At 40.5% G+C, this 22,541-nt stretch overlaps 1 protein-coding gene across 2 annotated transcripts; it reads right to left on the reverse strand.

The window, feature by feature from the left end:
* Window positions 1–1,798: 1,798 nt before the first annotated feature.
* Window positions 1,799–20,912, reverse strand: LOC150022040 (voltage-dependent L-type calcium channel subunit beta-4-like). 2 transcript variants are annotated; one of them, XM_090267432.1, is made up of 4 exons: window positions 20,712–20,912; window positions 20,122–20,205; window positions 3,541–3,640; window positions 1,799–2,063 (listed from the first exon to the last, which is right to left on the reverse strand). In XM_090267432.1, exons 1-4 carry the CDS (start codon window positions 20,769–20,771, stop codon window positions 2,005–2,007), a joined length of 303 nt encoding a protein of 100 aa, XP_090123558.1. In that variant the 5' UTR covers window positions 20,772–20,912; the 3' UTR covers window positions 1,799–2,004. The 2 variants fall into 2 exon arrangements, with proteins under 2 accessions (XP_090123558.1, XP_090123565.1); XM_090267439.1 differs by lacking the exon at window positions 3,541–3,640.
* Window positions 20,913–22,541: the final 1,629 nt, after the last annotated feature.

The raw sequence follows: 22,541 nt of genomic DNA on the forward strand, positions 1-22,541 counted from the left end.
GAACTGGAAAAAAGAATAAACAAAGCCAGAGTGAACAGAAAAAAGTATATAAATGAAGTAGAGTCTAAAAATAGAATACAAAAGGTCAATGAAACCAAAAGCTGGTACTTTGAAAAGATAAACAAGACTGATAAACCCTTAACTAGATTCATCAAGGAAAAAAAAAAAAAAGGACTCAAATAAATAAAATCAGAAATGAAAGAGGAAAAGTAACAAGTCACACCACAAAAATACAAAGGATTGTTAAGAAAACAAACAATTTTACATGAACAAATTAGACAATCTGGACAAAATCGATAAATTCTGAGAAACATACAATCTTCCAAAATTGAATCAGAAAGAATCATAAAATATGAATAAACATCACAATTGAAATTGAAGCAGTAATCAAAAAACTCCCAACAAACAGAAGTCTGAACCAAATGGCTTTACAAGTGAATTTTGCCAAACATTCACAGAAGCACTAACACCTATCCTTCTCAGACTATTCCAAAAAATTCAAGAGAAAGGAAGACTCTCAAGCTCATTTTACAAAGCCTGCATTATCCTAATTCCAAAACCAGATAAAGACACTACAGAGAAAGAAAATGTAGGCCAATATCCCTGAAGAACATAGATTCTAAAATTATCAACAAAATATTAGCAAAAAGAATACAGCAATACATTAAGAAGATTACACACCATGATCAAGTGGGATTCATTCTGGGATGCAAGAATGATACAATATCCACAAATCAATAAATGTGATACACCACATGAACAACATAAAGGATAAAATCACATTATCCTATCAATAGATGCAGAAAAAGCATTTGATAAAACGTAGCACCCATTTATGATAAAATCGTGCAGCAAAGTGGAAATAATTAGAACATACCTCAACATATTAAAGGTCATATATGACAAACCCATAGCCAACATCATATTCAATGGGAAAAAACTAAAAGTGTTTCCCTTAAGATCAGGAACAAGACAAGGGTGTCAGCTTTCACCATTCTTATTCAACATAGTACTGGAAGTCCTAGCCACAGCAATCAGACAAGAAGAAGAAATAAAAGACATCCAAACTGAAAAGGAAGAGGTAAAATGGTCATTATTTGCAGATGTTATAATACTATATTATAGAGGACCTAAAGATTCCACCAAAAAACTACCAGAACTGATAAACGAATACAGTAAAGTAGCAGGATATGAAATAAACATCCAAAAATCAGTTGCATTTGTATATCCCAAGAATGAACTATCAGAAAGAGAAGCTAAAAAATAAAAATAAAAAATAAAAACCAATCCCATTTACTATTGCATCCAAAAAATACATATGAGTAAACTTAATGAAGCATGTAAAAGAGCTGTACTCAGAAAATTGTAAGATATTGAAGAAAGAAATTGAAGAAGATACGAAGAAGCGGGAGCATATACTATGTTCATGGATAGGAAGAATTAACATCATTTAAATGTCCATACTACCCCAATAAATCTATAGATTCAACGTAATTTCTATCAAGATACCAATAGCATATTTCACAGAACTAGAACAAATATCCCAAAAATTTATATGGAATCACAAAAGACCCCAAATATTCACAGCAATATTGAGGAAGAAGAACAAAGTAGGAGGAATCTCACTACCTAATATCAAACTGCATGGGGTCACACACACACACACACAAAAAATGTATCCACATTTTAATAGCTGTTTACTTGCTGAATTTTTTTTTGTTTTAGACTTAACTGTTGAGAAATAATGGCTGAAACCAGATTAATTTTTGAACAAAGGAAGTTTATTTTGAAGTGCTACTGGAAATATGAAAATGCAGTAAAGGGCAAAGACAGGACTGACTGTGTGGTGCAGCTTCTCCATGCGCGGATTAATTGCTCCTCTCTTTCTTGCAGGTACTGTAACTGGTGCCAGTTACTTGAACTTACTCCAGGAATCAGCCATGCCGTGTGTTCACGAAGATTTTCATGATGGGGACGAAGATTTTCATGATGGGGACTTTCATTTCAAACAAGATGGAGCACCTCCACATTACCATCATGATGTAAGGGCCTATCTTGAGAACCTGCCAAACAGATGAATTGGGCAAAGAGGTCCTGATGCTTACCCTGTGCGATCACCAGACCTCATACCACTACACTTTTTCCTTTGGGGGTTTCTCAAGAATAACGTTTATGCTAAAAAACCTGAAACCATTGATGAATTATGAGTAGCCATTGAAAGAGAATGTGCCCAAATAACAAGTGAAATGATTCTTGATGTTTGTGATTCCATTGCTTTGCGTTGCCAGCAATGTCTAGACCAGAATGGTCATCAGTTTGAAAACAGGTTCTAAGTATTAAAAAAGTACATTTATGTAGTTTATTGTGAACATTAAAAGGGAACTGTATGCTAATAAATACAGATTTTATAATTATTAAAATTGTGGATACTTTTTTTTTTGCAACACCCTGTGTAAAACAAGGCCATAGTAATCAAAAGAGCATGGTACTGGCATAAAAACAGACATATAGATCAACGGAATAGAATAGAGGGCCTAGAAATGAACCCATGTCTCTATGGTTAATTAATATTTGAAAAGGAGGCAAGAACATACAATGGGGTAAAGATAGTCTGTTCAATAAATGATGTTGGGAAAATTGAACTGATACATGCAAAAATTGAAATTAGACCAACTTCTTCCACCATACACAAGAATAAACTCAAAATGGATGAAAGACTTAAATATAAAACTTGAAACCATAAAAATCCTAGAAGACATAGGCAGTAAAACCTCAGACATTTCTTGTAGTGATTTTTTTTTTTCTGATTATCTCCTCAGGCAAGAGAAACAAAAGAAAAAACGTAAACAAACTGAATTATATTAAACTAAAAAGTTTTTGTACAGGAAAGGAAACCATCAACAAAAAGAAAAAGCAACCCACTGAATGGGAGGACATATTTGCCAATGATACATCTGATAAGCAGTTAATAATCAAAATTTATAAAGAACTTATACAACTTAACACCAATAAAATAAACAATCCAATTCAAAAATGGGCAAAAATAGACTCTTCTCCAAAGAGGACATATATATGGCCAACATATATATGAAAAGATGCTCAACATCACTAATCATCAGAGAAATGCAAATTTAAACCACAATGAGATATCATCTCACGCCTGTCACAATGGCCATCATCAATAAATCAACAAACAACAAGTGCTGGCAAGGATGTAGAGAAAAAGACGCCCTCGTGCACTGTTGATAGGAATGCAGACTGGTGCAGCCACTGTGGAAAACAGTATGGAGTTTTCTCAAAAAATTTAAAATGGAACTGCCTTATGACCCAGCAATTTCACTTCTGGGAATGTATCTGAAGAAATTTAAAATACTGATTCAAAAGAATATATATGCACCCCGATGTTCATTGCAGTGTTACTTACAATAGCCAAAATTTGGAAGCAGTTTAAGTGCCCATCAGTAGATAAATGGATAAAAAAGCTCTGGTACATTTACACAACAGACTACTACTTGGCCCTAAAAAAGAAGAAAATCTTACCTTCTGCAACAGCATGGATGGACCTGGAGAGTATTATGCCAAGTGAAATAAGCCAGTCAGAGAAAGACAAGTACCATAGGATTTCACTTACATGTAGAATCTAATGAACAAAATAAGAGAATAAACAAAATAGAAACAGACTCATAGACACAGAGAATAGACTGACAGCTGTCAGAGGGGGAGTGTTTTCGGGGTCTGGATGAAAAAGGCAAGGGGATTAACAAGAACAACAACAAAAACCCTCCTAGACACAGACAACAGTATGGTGATTACTAGAATGAAAGGGCGTTAGGTAAGTAGAAGAGGGTAAAAGGGGGGATAATTGGTGATGGAAGGAGACTTAACCTGGGGTGGTGAATGCACCATACAATATACAGATGATTTATAGACTTGTACACCTCAAACCTATATTATTTTATTAACCAATGTCACCCCAATAAATTCAATAAAAATTAAAATAGAAATAAAAAGGTAACTCCAAAAGTTGTGTGGAGGGTGGAACTGGTGGTGAATGGAAGCAGGGAGACTCAGTAGACCAGGACAAAGATGGTGGTGAGTCAAAGTAGGAAGTAAGGTGGCAACAGGAGAAATGGAGAGAAATGCATGGATTTGAGGTGGTTTTCTGAGATAGAACTGGCTGAGAGAATTATTCAGATGCATCATTTCAGTACCATTCCAAAGTTCTGTTGTAAAGAACAGTATTTGAAGCCCTGGCCAGTGTGACCCAGTTGGTTGGAGCATCATCTCATAACCAAAAGATTGACAGTTTGATTTCTGGTTAGGGCACATAGCTAGGTTGTGGGTTCAATCCCTGAACCAGGCAGCTTTCTCTCTCTCTCTCCCTCCCTCTCTCCAATCCTCCTCCTCCCCCTCCTCCTCCTCTCTCTAAAAGCAATGAAAAAATGTCCTCAGATGAGAATTAAAAAAAGAAGAACAGTATTTTGGGAGAATGGTCTACAAAACCACGAATTCATCTATATCAATGATTTTCATGATCTTTTAAGATTCCTCTAGGACTGCTGCAGAGAGCGTGAGGAGGAAACTGGGAGGGGTCCGGATATAGCACCCCTCATCAATCAAAGCATATCCAAATATGTTGATTACCAAGGATGGTGACTGCAATTTCATTTGAAAAATGGGTTTCCATGATAAAACCAAACTTTGAAAACCACTACTGTAAGAAGGCAGAATCTGCCTAACTGACCCCAATATCCATTCTTTCCTTCCTTCCAGAAATAGAACCCACACATTTTTCAGCTTTCACATGGCTACCCATCTAAAGACCACATTTCTCCTCCTTTGAAGCTAGTTGTAGCCTCATAACAAAGTACGGCCAACGGGTCGTGAGCAGAAGAAATATGGTTAACTTCTGGGTCATCCCCTTAAAAATGAAACTATTTACTCTCCTCTTTCCCTCTGGGGCTGCCTAAGAAATGGAGACGACTGTAGCAGCCACAATGGACCCAAAACTGAAAGCTAAATATCATGGACCTACCCACCTTGGACCACTGAACTCTTAGAATAGACCCATCTACCCACTTTGAACTGCTCACCTACCTCTGGACTGTTAAGTGACAGAAATATACACTGTATCTTTTAGTTTCAGTGTTATAGCAGCTCCACATATACTCATGCAGAATTTCAACAGCCAATGGATCCACCATGGGTCGGCAGCAAACAGAAATGTTCCAAATAATGGCTGCTCTATTGGAGTAAGAATAACAGAGGACAAGCCCCCAGCTAATTCAGGAGATACATGAAGTGTGAGTGCAAAATAGGCCATCATTGTTGTTTAGGGGAAGTTTTGATTATTGCACCATCACCTAACCTATCCTGACTAATACATCCTGGTTGAAAACAGCTGTTCTAAAATCTCCCTCTGGATTACATGAGACCAGGAACCACATCCATCACCTGGGGAGTTTGGGAAATACTGATGCCTGAGTCTACCCCCATAAATTCTGATTTAATTAGGCTGCAACGTGGCCTGGGAATGGGTATTTTTACATACTTCCCTGGTGATTCTAATGTGCAGCCAAGATTAAGAACCACAGATGTCCGTGGGCCATATTGCAAGGGCTCCCAAAAACTGATTTCATTGAACTGTACTCCAGCATGATGAGGGATATTATCCATATACTGAATGATATTCTAAGAAACAACTCCAGAATTATAAGATTTAATTTACTGTCTTACACTGTGTCAACTCTATGAGGACATGGGAGAAACTTATCTCTAGTCTCAGCGAGGGAAATATTTGCGCTTTTTCTTTTACCATTATGCATTGTAAATCCTGTAAGTACTCTTGCTTTCCCCAATGGGTAGTTCCTAGAAGGTTCAGAGATAAACTTGAGGCCCCCAATGAGCAAGTGACTCGTATTTCATTGGCACACATTTTGTGTACTCAGTACACTGTCTTACCCTTACTTTCTGCTTGGTTCATTTTATTCATTTGTGATAACATACAAGGTAACTTAAGCCATGTCCAGAACAAAGTAGTATATAAATATGTTTTTTTTTATGATAATATGGGGCACGTGCCACTGACTGTAAGAGGGATGAGAAAACAGTCAATCTGCACCAGCTTACTCAAGGCAACTTGAACACACAAGGTTTGTTATAAACATATCCCCTAGAGCCTAGTAGTTAATTTCACCTACAAACAGAAATTCCTGCCTCACTTACTGGAATAAGGGAAGCCATACTGAACTACCTATGCAAAATATCATGTCCTGAGAAACCAGAGATAAGCAGGAAAGCCAGTATTGAAAGCTCGTAATGCAGTGCTTTCAAATGATGAAAATCCATCTTTTGGTTCTACTCACCTAGAGCAAAGTTTTAATCTGACAACTTTTGTTATTCTTATTATAGATGGAAAGCCCCATTAGCTCCTTGCTCTTCCTGGTGGCTTTAATAATTATAATAGCAAGAGCTATACTACTCCTCAGCCAACTTCCTCTTACTAGCTTCCAGGATGCACATCTGAGAACCGTCTCACCACATTTCACAAATACTTCATTCTTGTCAGCCCACTCTGTTCCATGCATATCCTTTCATTCTGCATGCATGTGCTTGAAAGAGTTATAAATTCCAGGTCTCTCCAAATCATCTTTCATTTTGTAAAATTCTCCATGTCAGTTCTCTGCTACATTCTTCAAAGAATGTCTTCATCTAATACTTTCAATAATTTTTGGTGACTCTGTGTTTTATGAGTTCATCTCAGCAGTTAAGTGTCACAGGATTTCCACAAAAACTACAGAAGTGTTTTCTATCAAGACAAATGAGTCAGCCACAGGCATCTGTGGACACAGACATGGTGTTCTGTAATACTAGAGCTTGAATGAACCTCAGAGGTCACTGAGCCCACCCCCCTCAAACCCGCATTTTGCAGACAGGAAAACAGAAGCTCTGAGAAATATTAATTCAGGTAGTCACTCCTGTATTAATATTTGGGTGGTATCCCAGAAATTCATTGTTTTGTCAGTTATTTGAAACTTGGTACATATTTTTCTCATTAAGAAACAATATTACAATAAAAAGTCAGACTCCCAGATGAATCTACAAAATTATATTTAGGATAGACGGTAGTGATGATAGCACAACAAAGTGAATGTGTTTAGTGTCACTGAACTATTAACTAAAAAATGGTTAAAATGGTAAATGTTGTATTATATGTATTTTACCACAATTTGGTGAAAATTCCTACTTAACCCACACACCAGTTGAAACATGGTACATGAAGAACAAGGAGCAAGAAAAGGAAGACATTCCCACTATCTTGCCTGTCTCTGCTTGATGAGTCATCTCTGAGTAAATGTCTGGCTAACTACGTCTACAATAACCATATTGCCCTCTATCTACCATTCGCTCCTAAAAGTCCCTTAGGGAACTGGTTTTTCCCATTCTCAGCCTTGTCAAGGCTGACCCGGATCTCTTCTCTAGGGGTAGCCACCTATTGGCTTTAGGCAGTTCCCTGGCTGGTGCAGTGTTGATACATGACCCATTTCAGGCTGATAAGATTCAAGTATGAAAGAGAGAGAGAGAGAGTGTTGCAGGGGGAGGAGAGCATGACTACAAAACAGAAACCCAGTGCATTCTGCGGGAGCTACCATCAGAGAGGGTATCTCTTCCTACCGACAGACAACAGGTGAATGGGAGATCCTGAACCACTGTGGCCATTGCTGCCACCATGACAGGTGCTAATCTGAGGCCTAGCCCAGCACATGAAACTGAGCGCAGAAGAGCAGGCAATGTTGAAAGAACTACAGAGAGAGAGAGAGAGAGAGAGAGAGAGAGAGCAGAAGCCCTGATGAAGTCATGAACTCGTGGAACAAGCCACACGTGAAGTCAGCCAGACCTACTCCTGGACTTTTCACTTATATCTGCCAATAATTCAATATTTTGTCTTAGCCCACTTAGTGTTGAGTTTCTGTTTATTTGCAACTGAAATATCGCCAACAGGTACAGTTCCAGAACAAGACTGACATAGACTAAGTATGATCCTCATTCCACCTTTTCTGAAGCCATCTCCCACCAGCCACTGTCTTTTGTCCCCAGATATCCAGTGCCCTCCATCTGTCCCGAAGTCTCCATTCTGATACCCTACCCAGGCCTGCACTGACCCCCAAAGTGCTTCAGCCTCCAACATTACCTTTCCCTTTCCTCTTACTTCTTCTATACCATGACCTCAATGCAAATTCATAAATCAAAAACAAAGAAAAATGCGTAAATTATTATGAGTATGTTGTAGCTTAGGCTAAAAGGGATTCAAAGTTAGTCTTCATCTACACCAATTTGTGTAGGTCAACCTGTATTAGAGTCACTGCTAGAAGGAAGTCCTCTGTACAGTCTGGGGCAGAGGTGGAATGATGTCTGTTCCCTAGTGTAACCCTACAAAGAGAGATGCAGACCGATAGTGTGGAAGTCTGGCTTTACAAGGGAATCTGCAAGATGTGAGACGTGCCATTTAAGGGCCTATGGGACAGAAAGTGACCCGGAGTTGAGAATGTCTGGAATACAGCTTGAACAGAGAAGCTGAGAATATGATGTTGTTTGCCATCTTCTAGGTTTTGATTGAGAAACGGCCCCTCAATGAGAAGAAAGTGGGGTTCTCACAAAGGCAGAGCAACTGGACTGGGAGAGGCCTTCTTCAAAGGCTTGTGACAGCAGACATCAATGAGGGGCAGAGTAATGAGCACACCTGTACTCACAGAAAGGCGAGGCAAGGTGTGAGTTCATATGATTATAGTTAAGAAAGATGAACAAGCAAAATGTGGATTATTAATGGTGATAGCTTACAACTTCCCCTGCTCCTCTTTCCTCTTGTCCCACATGATACATTAGAGATGAGGTCCATGTAGACCCACCAGCTGATGAGTCATAGGGACCTCCAGGATACACCAAGGAGAAGTGAATAAACAGTAAAACAGGATGTCAAGGAGTGCCAGAGAAGACATGGAGCTGTATTACACAGTTTCATGGAGGAGAAGGTTCTAGAGAAGTTTGGCAGATGGGAAGGTGGTCATCAGGTGGAAGTGGTGAGACCTCTTCAAGGAAAAAGACTGGCGTGATGGAGGTGGTGGATAGCAGAATGCAGGGAGAGGAGACAAGCTTTCTGACAGGGAAGTAAGGGGAGGAATGCGCTGTGTGGAAGGACGAATAGTCCCAGGGACACTGGGGTCTTTGTTGGGGAGCACCTCTGCTTTCTCGTGGTAGGCTTCTGTAAGATGGTAAGATGAGCATATCTGCAAGCAGTGAGTCAAATTACAATAATGTATGAATGGCTAGCACCCCTTAAGACTCCTGGGAGCATTCATATTTTAAAAATAGGCTGCTCAGTAACCCAAATCATCTTGTTCAAATTTCAGACAGTGAAGGAAGGAGAAAAGCATTCAGGATGGGAAAGCAGGTATTCTGGGGTGGGGAAACCATCTTGCCCAGGGTTCCGCCCCAGCCCTAACTTCCCATGCCCTCCCTGAGGGTCTGGTCACTTTTCACAGTGCTTCCTGCTTCTTCTCCACTTGGGGACCCATGGCTTGGTGAACACTCCAAGGTCTGTTTTCTGTTGTTTTTGTTGTTAAAATAAGGCCACAGTTATGGTAGGAGGTCTGGATAAGGGTGGATTTTTTTAGCATATTTGTAAGCCAAATATATTTAAGTTTTGTTTGCTTGCACTTTTTTCAATAACCTGCCATACTCATTTAAAAAATGACATCAGTGAATACACTTAATGTCACTAAATTATACATTTAAAAATGATTAAAATGGTAATATTAACATTGTGTGCATTTTACCACAATGTCAAAAAGCATAATTTTTTAAAAACACCATTGTCCTTTCTCCTTTTTACAATTAATTCTTTGTATGTAGAAATATTAGTTAAGCAAAATACTTAGAAATATGAAATTTGCATTTTATTGGGTTAGTTTAAACTTTGAGCATCACTATATATGTAGAAATAACAAAATAATAACAGTAACCATGGTACACATTATTAGTCTGACAATGTATATTTGACAGTTTTTAAAAAGATAGTATTTGGTTTAATTTCTATTTTATGGTTAAAAAGAAATATTTATGTTATATTAAACTAAATGAGTAAACAATCAACACCAAATGAAACACTGAGCCTTCACTACTGCAAGGTTTCCCTACAACACGGAACCAAGAGAACAAAAAATATCCTCCAAACTAAATCACTCCTCAATCTTTCTGGAATTAGCAGAGAATGTTTGCAGCTGACCTACTTCTCTGCCAGAGGACTGTGTTGATAATTGACTTTTGTCCCCCAGGGAAGTGCTCAAACATAATTGAGCAGCACCTGCCACATAGAGAGTGCAGTTCTATGTACCCAATAATTCCCATAAATATTGTACTTAGCTTAAGACTCAAGCACTCTGCTTTCTTCTGAATTGTACCTCTCAAGGAAAAATTACAATTACCAAAGTTGAGTTATTAGGAACATCTAGATAAAATAAAAGAAATATGTTGAAGTATAAGTACCCAAGATATTTCTATTACTAAAAATTACTGAAAATGATGGCAATAAGCACTTATATTGCTCTGACAGTTTTCGGTAATCCTGTTGTTCTCATCCCATTGTATCCTCTTCTATAGATGAGAGCCACTCAGTTTTGCTCAATCCGGGGATAAGGAGGACAACATCCGGGATTTGATTTCCATGCAGCCAAAAAATTCAACTAAAAACGACCTAACACTGTAGCTCCTAAATAAATATAAACGTGATACACCCCATTCAACACCTTCACTTGAAAAGCCATCTGGGGCATGGGCTTAATGCAAGTTCCTTTCCACACACAGGTCAATATCTGCACATTTAGACCAGGAGCTACAACTGGGACCCCTCAGTGGGAGTAGAAAGTATGTTAATGAAAAACATGAAGGCAGTCACAAAAGATCGTATATTATTGTATGGCTCCAGTTACATGAAACATCCAGAATAGGTAAATCTATAGACACAGAGAGCAGATGAAGGGTTGCCTAGGGTTGGGAGTGAGGAGAAGGATGGAGAATGACTGGTAATGGGTACAAAGTTTCTTTTGGGGTGATGAAAGTGATCTAAAGTTAGGTTACGGTGGTAACAGAATACAGCCTCTGAACTCCTGAATGACTTCCTCCTTTCTGTTACACACACACACACACACACACACACACACACACACACACACACACATACACAATGAGGCCAAACAAAAAGTTCTGCCTGTAGAGCACTCTAAACTTGACAGTAATCATTTACTCACCTTTTGATCTGGAAACACAATCAGCACTTGAGCTGTTAACACTAGCACTGGGTATTCAAGAAGAAAGTAGGAGAGTATGATAAATTCATCTATATAAGTTACTATGCATTTCCACTATTGTTGGTCTTTCCTGCATTAAAAAAGGAATTCCAAAAATGTTTTTCCCTAATTCAGAAATAATTAATATAACACAGTGAACACTACAAAAATTTACCATTCCTAGTGATTTTGATAACCAGAAAAATACAGATTCTTTTCAAGAGTACAACCATAGCAATTAAATTGCAACTCTGGGCAAAGATACTCCAGCAACAGAAAAGAACATAAAAGGAGGGATAATATAGGAATGGCTTGTCATCCAAATGATTGCAGTGAGATGATCAGAAAGATCCAGTCATGTAGCATAAGTTTTATAGCCCCTCTCTCATAATGCTTTCCACACCTGAAGTACAAGTGCTGAATGCTATCCCTTCAGATTAAAGTAATTACCTAAGCTCTATGTAATAAGAAAGGATATGTTAAATAAAATAGAAAGTTTGCAGAGGGGCATGTTTACTCTGGTTAAAATAAGAACTACCTTCAAGGAATTTCAAATCTCGACCTGTGTACAGGCCAGGTGTTGATCGTACATCATCAGCCTTATCTATTTTGGAAAACTTGCTGCCATAGCACACAGCTTATCACTATCACGACTTGAAAGCAATAAAAGTATTCCCTTCAAACTGAATCTCTGATTTAGTCCTTTCATTGATGCAGGTTTCTAGTTTTAAACCTGTACTCTCTCCTTGCCCCAGTTCACATGGTTACGTCCATGTAAAATTCATGATGTTTTGCTCTGTAGTCTATAACTTACCTTCTTTCTAGGACAAAAAGTGCTGAATTCCTACCTGAAGGTCTTCCTGGTTCATGAAGTACCAGAACTGGTAACTGTGAAAGTAGGACAATACTGGCTGCTTAAATCAGAATGTGTGCTTATGAGGGTGCTTTGGAGATAAAGGCCTACCTCTTCTTGATTTACTAATTTCATGATTTGTAATCTGAAGAGGTATTCTAAAGAGAGTGTGATTGCAGTTGGTTAAGGAAGTGCTCTGTTCAGCCCACAGAGGGACTATTGGTCAACACCTGGTTTCAAAAGAAATGAGAAGCATCCGGGAGCTCTGCCTGCAGGGCTCAGAGGATCTCTGTTTCTGAGTAAACACAGCGCCCCTTGGATGGGAGCTCCAGCAAAGAGGTAACAAGGAGAGGGTGGCACTGCTTGTGACCCTAGGAAGAACTTGGTTTCAAAATGTTGCTCAAAATATGCAGAGGCCAAACTCAGAGAGCTACAGAGCGAAATGCGGCTTCATGTTCACTCCTGCCCCACGTGTCTGTGAATGGGTCCCTGAGTCGACAGTGAATCTGGGTGATTTGTAAGTCCATGTGCCCTGGTTAGGGTTTATGCTTTCTTCTGAGTCTGAGTTGCAGAAATGAGTCCAAGAACAGGCCGAACTCAGAAGATGATGAGCTTGGACAATGTCATGCCCTCAGCCTGAAAAGATGGGTCAGATTTAGAATTGCTGGGCCCAGTTAACCCCATTGAGTTAGTAGACTCACCAGGACTGGAAAGACCAGTTTCTACAACTAACTACTCCAAGCAGTTTGTCTAAACTACATTTTCTCAGCTCCGCCTTTGCTTTTTCCTTCAGTAAGGAACAGTCTCTGCTCCTTGACCCCCAGGGACCACACTATCTGCACATCCAGTATTAAGGTGAGAAGCACAGCAAAGCCAGGTCATTTTCAGCTTATGTTTCCACACAGCATCCTCTAACTTTCTAGAAAGATTAAGATCTGAATCAGAATTTATCTAAGTTTCAACAAAATTTTACCATCCTAAACTGAAGAATAAATATTTTTTTTCTCCTACAAAAAGAACACTTAGGGAACTCTGTGTCACAATAACAGAGACTTGGAGAAAAGCAAAAATTACTGGTTAACTGATTAGCTGCCCAATAATTAGATTTGCCAATCAGTAGCTTCATCAATTCAATCCATTTATTTGAAGCCAAGAGCAAGAATTTGCCACAAGAGGCAGAGTTCCTTCTTGTTCTGTCAGATCTCAATTTGGAAAGATGTATTACTGAGAAAATTCACAGAGGAAATGGGTATAAACTTTTCCTTAAAGTTCAAACTTTTCCTTAAAGTTCATTGTGACTGGAGTGTACCATTTAGCAAGGAAGTTCTACTTACAGGTCAGATCAAAAATTCCAATTTTGCTGATGAAAAATAATTCATTATTGTCTTCCATGCAACTAAAATATAATAAATGAATAAGTGATTGTGCCAGTCCTAGCCTGTTTCCCTTATATTCATTCCTTCCCTTTCCCTGCTGTGCTTTCTATCTCAGGGGGCCTAGGCCTGTGGGCTGATTAGCTGACTTCCACTTATGCTCAGTCAATGGGAGGCACTACAGGGGACCAGGGAGTGAGGGTGTCGGCTGAAGGCGGAACAAAGCAAGAAGCCAGAGTACCTTCCTCCCATTCTCTCCCCCTCAAGTGGCTTCTTTGGCAGAGGCTGCATGTCCTCTGTGTCTCTCTCTGCTTTTTAATTGAGATATAATTGACAAATAGCATTATGTTAGTTTCAGGTGTACAACATAATGATTTAGTATTTGTATATATTGCAAAATGATCATCACAAATCTAGTTAACATCCATCACCATTCAAAGATTCAATTTTTTTCTTGTCATGAGAACTTTTAAGAGTAACTCTTATTTGCAACTTGTAAATATTCAAAACAGTATTATTTATTAACTATAGTCACCATGCTATATATCCTCAGGCCTTACTTATTTTATAATTGGCTGAAGCTTGTATGTTTTGATCCTCTTCACCCATTTCATCCACCCCCACCTCTGGTAACTACCAATCAAATCTCTGTATCTATGAGCTTGGAGTTTGGTGGGGGGCAGTGCAGGGGGCAATGTTTTTTTTGTTTGTTTGTTTTTAGATTCCACATAAAGATGAAATCATTTGGTATTTGTCTTTCTCTGTCTGACTTATTTCACTTAGCATAATGCCCTCAAGGTCCATCCATATTGTTGTTGCAAATGGCAAGATTTCCCTCTTTTTATGGCTGAGTAATATCCCATAATATATATATACCACAATTTCTTCAGCCATTCATCCATCCATAGACACTTAGGTTGTTTCCTTATCTTGGTCATTGTAAACAATGCTGCAATAAACATGAAGAAGCATACATCTTTTCTTTTTTTAAAAAAAATTATATTTTATTGATTATGCTACTACAGTTGTCCCAATTTTGCCCCCTTGCCTCCTTCACCCAGTATCTTCCACTCCCTCAGGCAATCTCCACCCCATTGTTCATGTCCATGGGTCATGCATAGGTTCTCTGGCTACTCTATTTCCTCTACTGTACTTTACATCCCCATGGCTATTTTGTAACTACCCATGTGTACTTCTTAATCCCCTGACATCTGTTCAAGTTAGTTGTGTTTTTGTTTCCAGAATTGCTGGATCATATAGTAGTTCTATTTTTAATTTTTTGAGGCACCTTCATACTGTTTTACATAGTGGCTGCACCAATCTACGTTCTGACCAGCAGTGTACAAGGATTCTTTTTTCTCCACATTCTCACCAACATGGTTACCTCTGTGCAACCATGAACAATGCAAACAAAAATTCCATCCCATGATAAAATTGTGAAAACAAACTCCTGTCTCCAGATTCTCCAGCTGTTGTTTTGTTCTTCACAATAACCATATGAATTAAGACTATTTCCAGGACCTAAGAGGAATGAGCTCCATATGTCTTTTCATATGTCCACATATGTATGTTTGTATGTCTGCCTTGATTCTTCAGGAATGAAGAGTGTTGTGGTAGAAAAACTATAGAATCTGAGAATGTCTCACTATCAATTGGTGTGGCTTTGATAAGGCCTTATGTCCTTTGGTTTCTGTTTTAGTCATCTGAAATTGGGAAATTGAAGCAGTTTTCCTCTGCAATATGCTCCTGTTCTAAAATTTTGTGAGTCTAAGTTTATGGATAAATTTTGCATATATATATATATGCCTCTAGGCATATGATTATTCTTAGAGCTATGCACAAAGTATACCTACCTTGTCTGGATGAATTTGCATTTAATTGGGGAAAGATTTGCATTTCATCAGAAAAAGGTGTCTATAATCAATGTTCAAATTATAACCCAAATAATTTTTTGTCAGCCTGTTTTATCATAGTATCAACGAAGTATGTCACTAGGTCTTAGATCTCTAAGTACAGTGTGGGTTTATTGAATTATTGTAATGATCATTTACTTAGCATACCTTAAAAAATACAAGGTTCTTTGCTCAAAGATCGATAGTTCCAAAGATGTCTGCCACAATATCTCCCATTCTACATGCTCTTTTCACAAGGTGACTTTGCTGCACCCCTTCAAAATATAGAGTCTGTTTATCCTCCCTTTGAAACTAGGCTGGCCCTCTGGTCTTTTTTGACTTGGAGATTAGAACAGAAGTAGTGCCAGATAGCTTTTGATACTAGTTCTTATCAACTCTGCAGCTTCAGCCTTTACTTCTGTGGATGCTCCTTCTAGGAACCCATTCACCAAGGAGCTTAAGCAAACACACAGGTAAAGAAAAACTGAGCCCCCTGCCAAAAGTTTTAGATCGATTTTGAGCCAGCAGCCAGCACCAGCTGCCCAACCACATGTGCAACTGATATTTTAAACCTTTCATCCATGTCTGTGCCCAGATAAAATCACATAAAGCAGAATGTCTGGTCAGTATACAGAAAAAAATTTTAAGTGTTATTGCTTTAAGCCACTAAACTTTACAAAGGTTTGTTAGGAAGCAATTTTTTCCCCATTAAACAAAAAGTTTAATGTGGAACCAAGCTCCATGACTAAGATATATCAAGCTAGTCCTCTATCCATCCATTCCTTCATTCATTCAAATGAAAAGAGTTGGGCAAAAGTGAGTTTACAGTTCTGAGTACAAAAAACACAGAGTTTATTCTTGTATTATTATTTGTTAACTATTGTATTATTTTCCATATAACCATGCCCACCCCTGTATTTGTTGAACATATACTACACTAAATGCTTAGAATGCAAAGGCAACCAAATGCAAACATGTCCCTGTCCTAGTGTAGCTTATTATCTGGATGGGGTGAAAGACATTAACAGAGAAGTATAATTACATGTTAAATTATGATAGTGGTGGTACTACTGAGAACTGGCATAATGCACTCTGGGATAAGGGGCATGATTAAGGAACTGACCTCATCAGAGAGGTTAGAAAAAAACATGATGATTAAAGTTAGGTCTCAAGGAAGATTAAAAGTTAACTAGGCAGAGAGGAAAGAAATAACCCTCTACAGAGAGGTCTCAGCACATGCAAAAGGCTTTATGGCAAGAGGGAGAATTGTGTGTTCAAGACCTGTGTTCAGAACTAAGAGATCTGGGCTTAAGATGAGGCTGATAGCGGTCAGTTTTTCTAAGACTTTGCAATCCCTATAAGAGCAGACTTAACAGGGAGAGGTCAACAAACCAATTCCATTCTGATCAGATTTTCTCTATCAATCCCAGTGGGGAGAAGACTGGGAATAACCCCGGTGAGGGTAACCTGGACTGCTCCACTATACAAACTGTATGTGCAGTGACATATATGGGCAATTCAGTAGTCAGACCACATGGGCATTTTGGCCACTCCCTCATTGCCTGCAATATTGCTGCTATACACTATGCTATACATAAATAGTTCCTTTCTATACATCTATATCTCCATAACTAGACTATAAAATCCTTTGGGTATGGGGACTGTGTCCCATCCATCTTTTTCATTGCTCCTTCATAGTATCTAGCAGGCTGCTGGGCACATAGCAAATGTTTAGTAAGTGTTTCCTTAAAATGGAAAACATGTTTACTTCTTAAACAGAAGTAATCTCCTGGGAGAAAACTTGACAGCCTCACTTGGAAAGCCATTCCAATGATAGCAACACTCTTAGGAGAGTCTTATTGTGAAACCTCATTTCTTTCTCACTGTAGCCAATTTCTGAGTTTCATTCTCAGTGAGGACAGAGAACAGTCCATCACATTTTCAAAGAATGCCTTGGTTTGAAGAGCATTACTGGGTCACCTGTACCTCTCTTTTCACTGGCAAAATGCTAAATCTTCTCACCTTCCTCAAAGAAACCACTTAGCTGCTTCCTGGATTCATTCCAAAACCTCCATCTCTCCTGAATTGTCGAGGCCAGCAATCTAGTAAAGCAGGAAACAAGGTCGGGAATGCCTGAGGGACTTTGCGCACAGTCCTCAGAGTAGAGGCAGGCTCTCACATGTGTGCATGTGTGAGTAGGCATGCACACACACATACATCTGTGCATGTATACACACAAAACACTAAAATTTTTACCAGCTCAAAGAAGAGACAGTGTGGTATTAAGCAAGTTTGCCAACTGTCCTCTGTTTTTTACCACCAGCCCAGTCTTACCAATCTGATTTGACTCATCAATATATTTTTTTTTTAGTGAAGGTCTCCTTCCCATATATTTTGTGAATAATATAACAGAGAAATGAGCAGCACAATTTTCATTGGTATTGCCAGTGTCTCCTTCATGTGCAAAAGCAATACACAGACTGGGAAACAGTAAAAAGAAATTCCAGCACTTAAATGCATCAGTAATTCAAAAACAATAAATCACTGGTCATTCAACAAATAATGAAGCTCTAATAACATAAAGAGCTGTTGTGCTTTAAATTTTTTTGACATTTAGGTAAAAACTGTTCAATTTTATTAAAAAATACACTGTTAAATATCATTCACAATCATTTTTAAGTCTTCTCAAAGAAATGAAAATACTTCAGTTATTTTTTATTGTAGTCATTATATAAATCTGAATTATGCCATTTAAATGAGATTCATGTGTAAGATATTAACTGAACTGTAAGTGCTTTTAAAAATTGTGTGTTTTTTGCAGAAAAAAATAGGAAGATTGTATATATGATATAATTACAACTAATTCCTCAACTTAAATTGGACCATTTTATCAAACTAACAAATCCCACTTTCAGAAAGACTTATGAAATAATGTTTGTTCTAAAAATCTGCATTGGTTTAAATTACTTCCAAAATTATTTATTGTACCATGGAATACTTTTCATATTTTTATGGCAACACATATCAGAATACTTAGCAAGAACTTATACATGTATTATCACACTCAATCACTAACTGGAGCAAACTGAAGGCAGAATAAGAATATTAGAAAGAATATTGATTGTTGTTTGTACTTGGAAGACTAAAGCATTAGTGAAGTGATGGTATAGATGAATTCAAAAGCATTTAGTCAAGTGCTGCTGTATAATTATTATTTCTAAGAATTTTGCAACAATAAAACACTACCAAAAATAGGTACCTACCAAATAAACAATAAGGTATCAGTCACATAACTAAAATTTTTTTTTTAAGTTGAAGAATGTCTTTGCCTATCAAATACATAATCTAAGCACAGCAAAGGGAACAGAATGTACTTTTAGAATTAATTCAGAATCCAATAAGTATTTATTTTAATAAAGTACATCTCAGTGCTCAATGAATTAAAAAGAGGTAGTAAAAATTTCTGTCTACAGAAAATGAATATCTACATAACAAATATCTAATTATGTGTTATGGACCCTTTCTGAAAGGTTTGAATCCAGTTTTGAGTCTAATGCCCATTCATCGTGGATAACGTGTTCAAATTGATGAGATAACCTCCGAAGAAACACAGCAAAGCTGTCATCATAGGTTAAAAACAGATTACACAATGTTCAATGCTCCAGGTAACCTAGAGGGAAAAAATTTGCCAAGGTGACCCCAGCAGTCCACAGTGGAGCCTGGGATAATAGCATCTTGGTGCAATGACCAATGTCCTCCCCAGGTCACCCCTAACTCGCACACCTTGACAGTCTCTGTTCTAAAAAGAGATCAAGGTGACTCACTTTTTTTTTTTTTTTTTTTTTTTTAAATCTCCCTAGCACCCAGCAGCTGTGTAGGGATGGTTCCATTTACAAGTCATGCACAGAATGAAAATTAAGGACTAATTTCCTGGGTCAAGATAAAAGGCACCTTAGTGTCTGCGTAACCTATGATCTTCAGCACACGCAACGCGCACGAGAACCAGGCAGAAGAAAACCACCATTAAGAAACAAACACTAAGTGTATTACCACCCAGACCCCCAGGAACGGAGTGCCGGCCTTGGCTTATTTAGACTTAAACAAATCCGGCACTCTTTCCCTAATTTAGAGAACCAAGAAAGCAGTCCCAAAGTGAGACCAAACTTTCTGCTCAAGGTGTCCTTTTGAAAAGAGTCGGAGATCTCTCCCAAGACCTAGACAGAGAAGCGTATTCAAGAGAAGAGATCGCTAACTCTCAGACGAATCTAGCCAGGTGCCCGGCCCCACGGGCTTTGGTTACCCAAAGTCAAGGTAACACGGCTCGAAGACGTTTCCGCATGCACTAAAGATGCAACCAGAAATAGTCTAATCTTAAATTCAAGGTCCCTGCGCTAAGCCAGGTCCCCGCCGACGTGGGTCCACACATACAAACTAACTTCCTAGGGCGGTGCTGAGACGCCTAGACCCGGAGACTTCGCGAGCAGCGGGCAGAGCGAGAAGAACGCAGTCGAAGCGCCGGCCGGGGCCGGAAAGAGGCGCGCGGAGATGCGACCCGCGGATCCGCCACGTCGGGGCTGCGCTCGGCCCCCGAACCCCTACGCCGCGCCCTCGGCCTCGTGCCCAACCTGCTACCCCGCTTCCGTCCCGCGCCCGCCTCCTACCTGTCTGAGGATGAAGCTGGTCGAAGTGGTGCTGCCATCGGATCTTTTCAACCTGCTCCTCCGCGTCGTGGTGCCTCGGGCCACCTGGACTCGACACACGGGGGCCAGAGAGTATCGGGTGAGGACCGCCGCGTGGACCCAGGCGGCCACCCCCGGCGTGAGTCCGCCTCCGGACCAGCTCCACGGGTCCCCCAGAGCCCGCACCCAAGCATCCTCGGCGGCCCCCCGATTCAGCCCCTACCCCCAACCCCCTCCCACTCCGATCCTCGACAGCTGAAAAGATGCCCGAGAGGCGCAGCCCGCGAGCACCCACCACATCCATTAACAAAGACTCTCGGAGCGCGGGGTCCAAATCCCTGGCATCTGCTGGGGAAGGCTGCGAGCTCCGGAGCGGGAGCGTGGAGTCCGGACGAGGTGAGGAGGAGGAAGAAGAGGAGGAGGAGAAAGAGGAGGAGCGGGAAGAGAAAGGGACGCGGAGGGTGGGGGAGAGAGGCCGCCGACTCATAGGACTGGGAGCCCCCGAGCGCCGGGCACGAGGGCGGGGCGCTCTCGGGCGGCTAAGCTGCGGGGAAGCGGAGGAGGGGCGGTACCTGCGAGGTGGGCGAGTGCGGCCCGTCCGCGGTCCCGTTCTTGGCGTAGGAGGATGACATGGTTCACAGGTGCATGGCCGGCCCGAGCGCGGTGGGCAGAGGGCCCCCCGGCCCTCGAGGGCTCGAAGCGGGGGAGGGGAGGGCGTCAGGACTTCCCCACCCGGCTACGGGACCGCGCCGGCTCGCGGCTCCCTGCCCGCACTTCTGAGAGCTCGACACCTTAAAGGGACCGAGGCGCTTCCCCCGCGCTCGCCAAGGCGGTCTGGGCAGCGGCCCCCGCAGGCGGAGGTCCGGCGGAGGGGCTCCTCGGGATCTCGCCCACCCCAGCCGGTGGGGAGAACCGCGCTCTCACCTAGCGAGCGCCTTACATCAGAGCTTTCCAGAGGATGAAGGGAGGGGGAAATCTGCCGTGGGGCTGGGAGGATTAAAATAGTCTGCACAGTTTAAAATGAGACAAAGGTGGCACGGTTCATGAATCAGGACTTGGAGAGGCACGCTGGTGCAGTGTGGCAGGGAGTGGGAAGAGCCGACCGGCGTGTGTGTGTGTGTGTGTGCGCGCGCGCGCGCCCGCCCGCGCGCGCGCGTGCTGCACTGGAATTTAAAAAGGGCAAGAGCAGAACCTTCCTTCCGCGACTTCACTCATCAACCCACTGGGGTAAGGCAAAGGGTTTCGTGGTTTGTTTTTTGTCGGTGTTTTTTGTATCGTTTTTGCCAACTCTGGCCTCAGAACCTCGAGCCATAGACATCCAGGCGGCCCCGGGGACCCTGCCGGCCTGAGTCTGACGGGAGATGCAGCTCCGCTTGAGAGCAGCTTGTCCTAAGGAGTTTTGAAGGTCACATTAGACCTGCTAAAAAAGCAGGAGTTGGCCACGTGCCTCCCATTTCTACATGGATAGCTGTTTTCAAGGAAGGGAACTCATCCATAAAACTGTATACAATCTTTGCCATTTTTGCAATTCTGGGTTTCCTCCTACAAATACATACAAGAGATTAATTTCAGATCAAATTAAGCAAATTGTGGAGTGGTGGAATTTAAATTAAGAAGAGGGAAGAAAAATACATGTAAATTCAAAAATGAAAAATCCATTTAACTATAGTTACTGCATGAGAAATCCATCTTTAAAATATGCATAGTATCATAAATTGCTAATATTAAATCGCTAAATCAGTCCATGTCACATTGCATTCCAGGATTTTTTTATGGAAACTGCCCTGTATATTTTAAAAATTGGTTGACATTATTGAAGTCCTGACTATACCTTAACATTCACCAGACACTTATTTCCATTCCTACCCCCTTCACTTAATATAAACCTTCATTTCTTTCTAAGAGTCTGATAACTAGTCTCTTTGCCTCCTGGCACAAGCACGTGTGTGGGCCCGCATGCACACACACACACACAGCACACACTTCATTCCTACAGGCAAAGCCATTTTCCTAAAACCTCTTTGTCCAAGTCACTCTTCTCTAAAAAGAACTCACTGTTCTTAACAGCCCACAAAAGGGGGACCAAACTCCATAGTCCCAACAACCAAGCCCTCCTCTTTGCTTTTCTGGTCACCACCTCATTTCTCCAACTTGATCGCTCTATACATATACAGAACTTTTGGCAAGCAGACAGGTCTGCACATTAGAGCTTCAGTGTACCAAATACCATCTCACTTCACTTCTGCCTTGGAATGCAGCCTCCTCCAACACACACACACACACACACACACACACACACACACACACACTCACTCACTCACTCATACAGGCACACACCCTGCCTGAATCCTACTTTTCCTCCAAACCTGGCTAAGCTTATTCTTCCTCCAGGACCAACTACT

Source organism: Furipterus horrens, unplaced genomic scaffold (assembly GCF_987537825.1).
Source record: "Furipterus horrens unplaced genomic scaffold, mFurHor1.1.pri manual_scaffold_1, whole genome shotgun sequence".
Classification (NCBI taxonomy): domain Eukaryota; kingdom Metazoa; phylum Chordata; class Mammalia; order Chiroptera; family Furipteridae; genus Furipterus; species Furipterus horrens.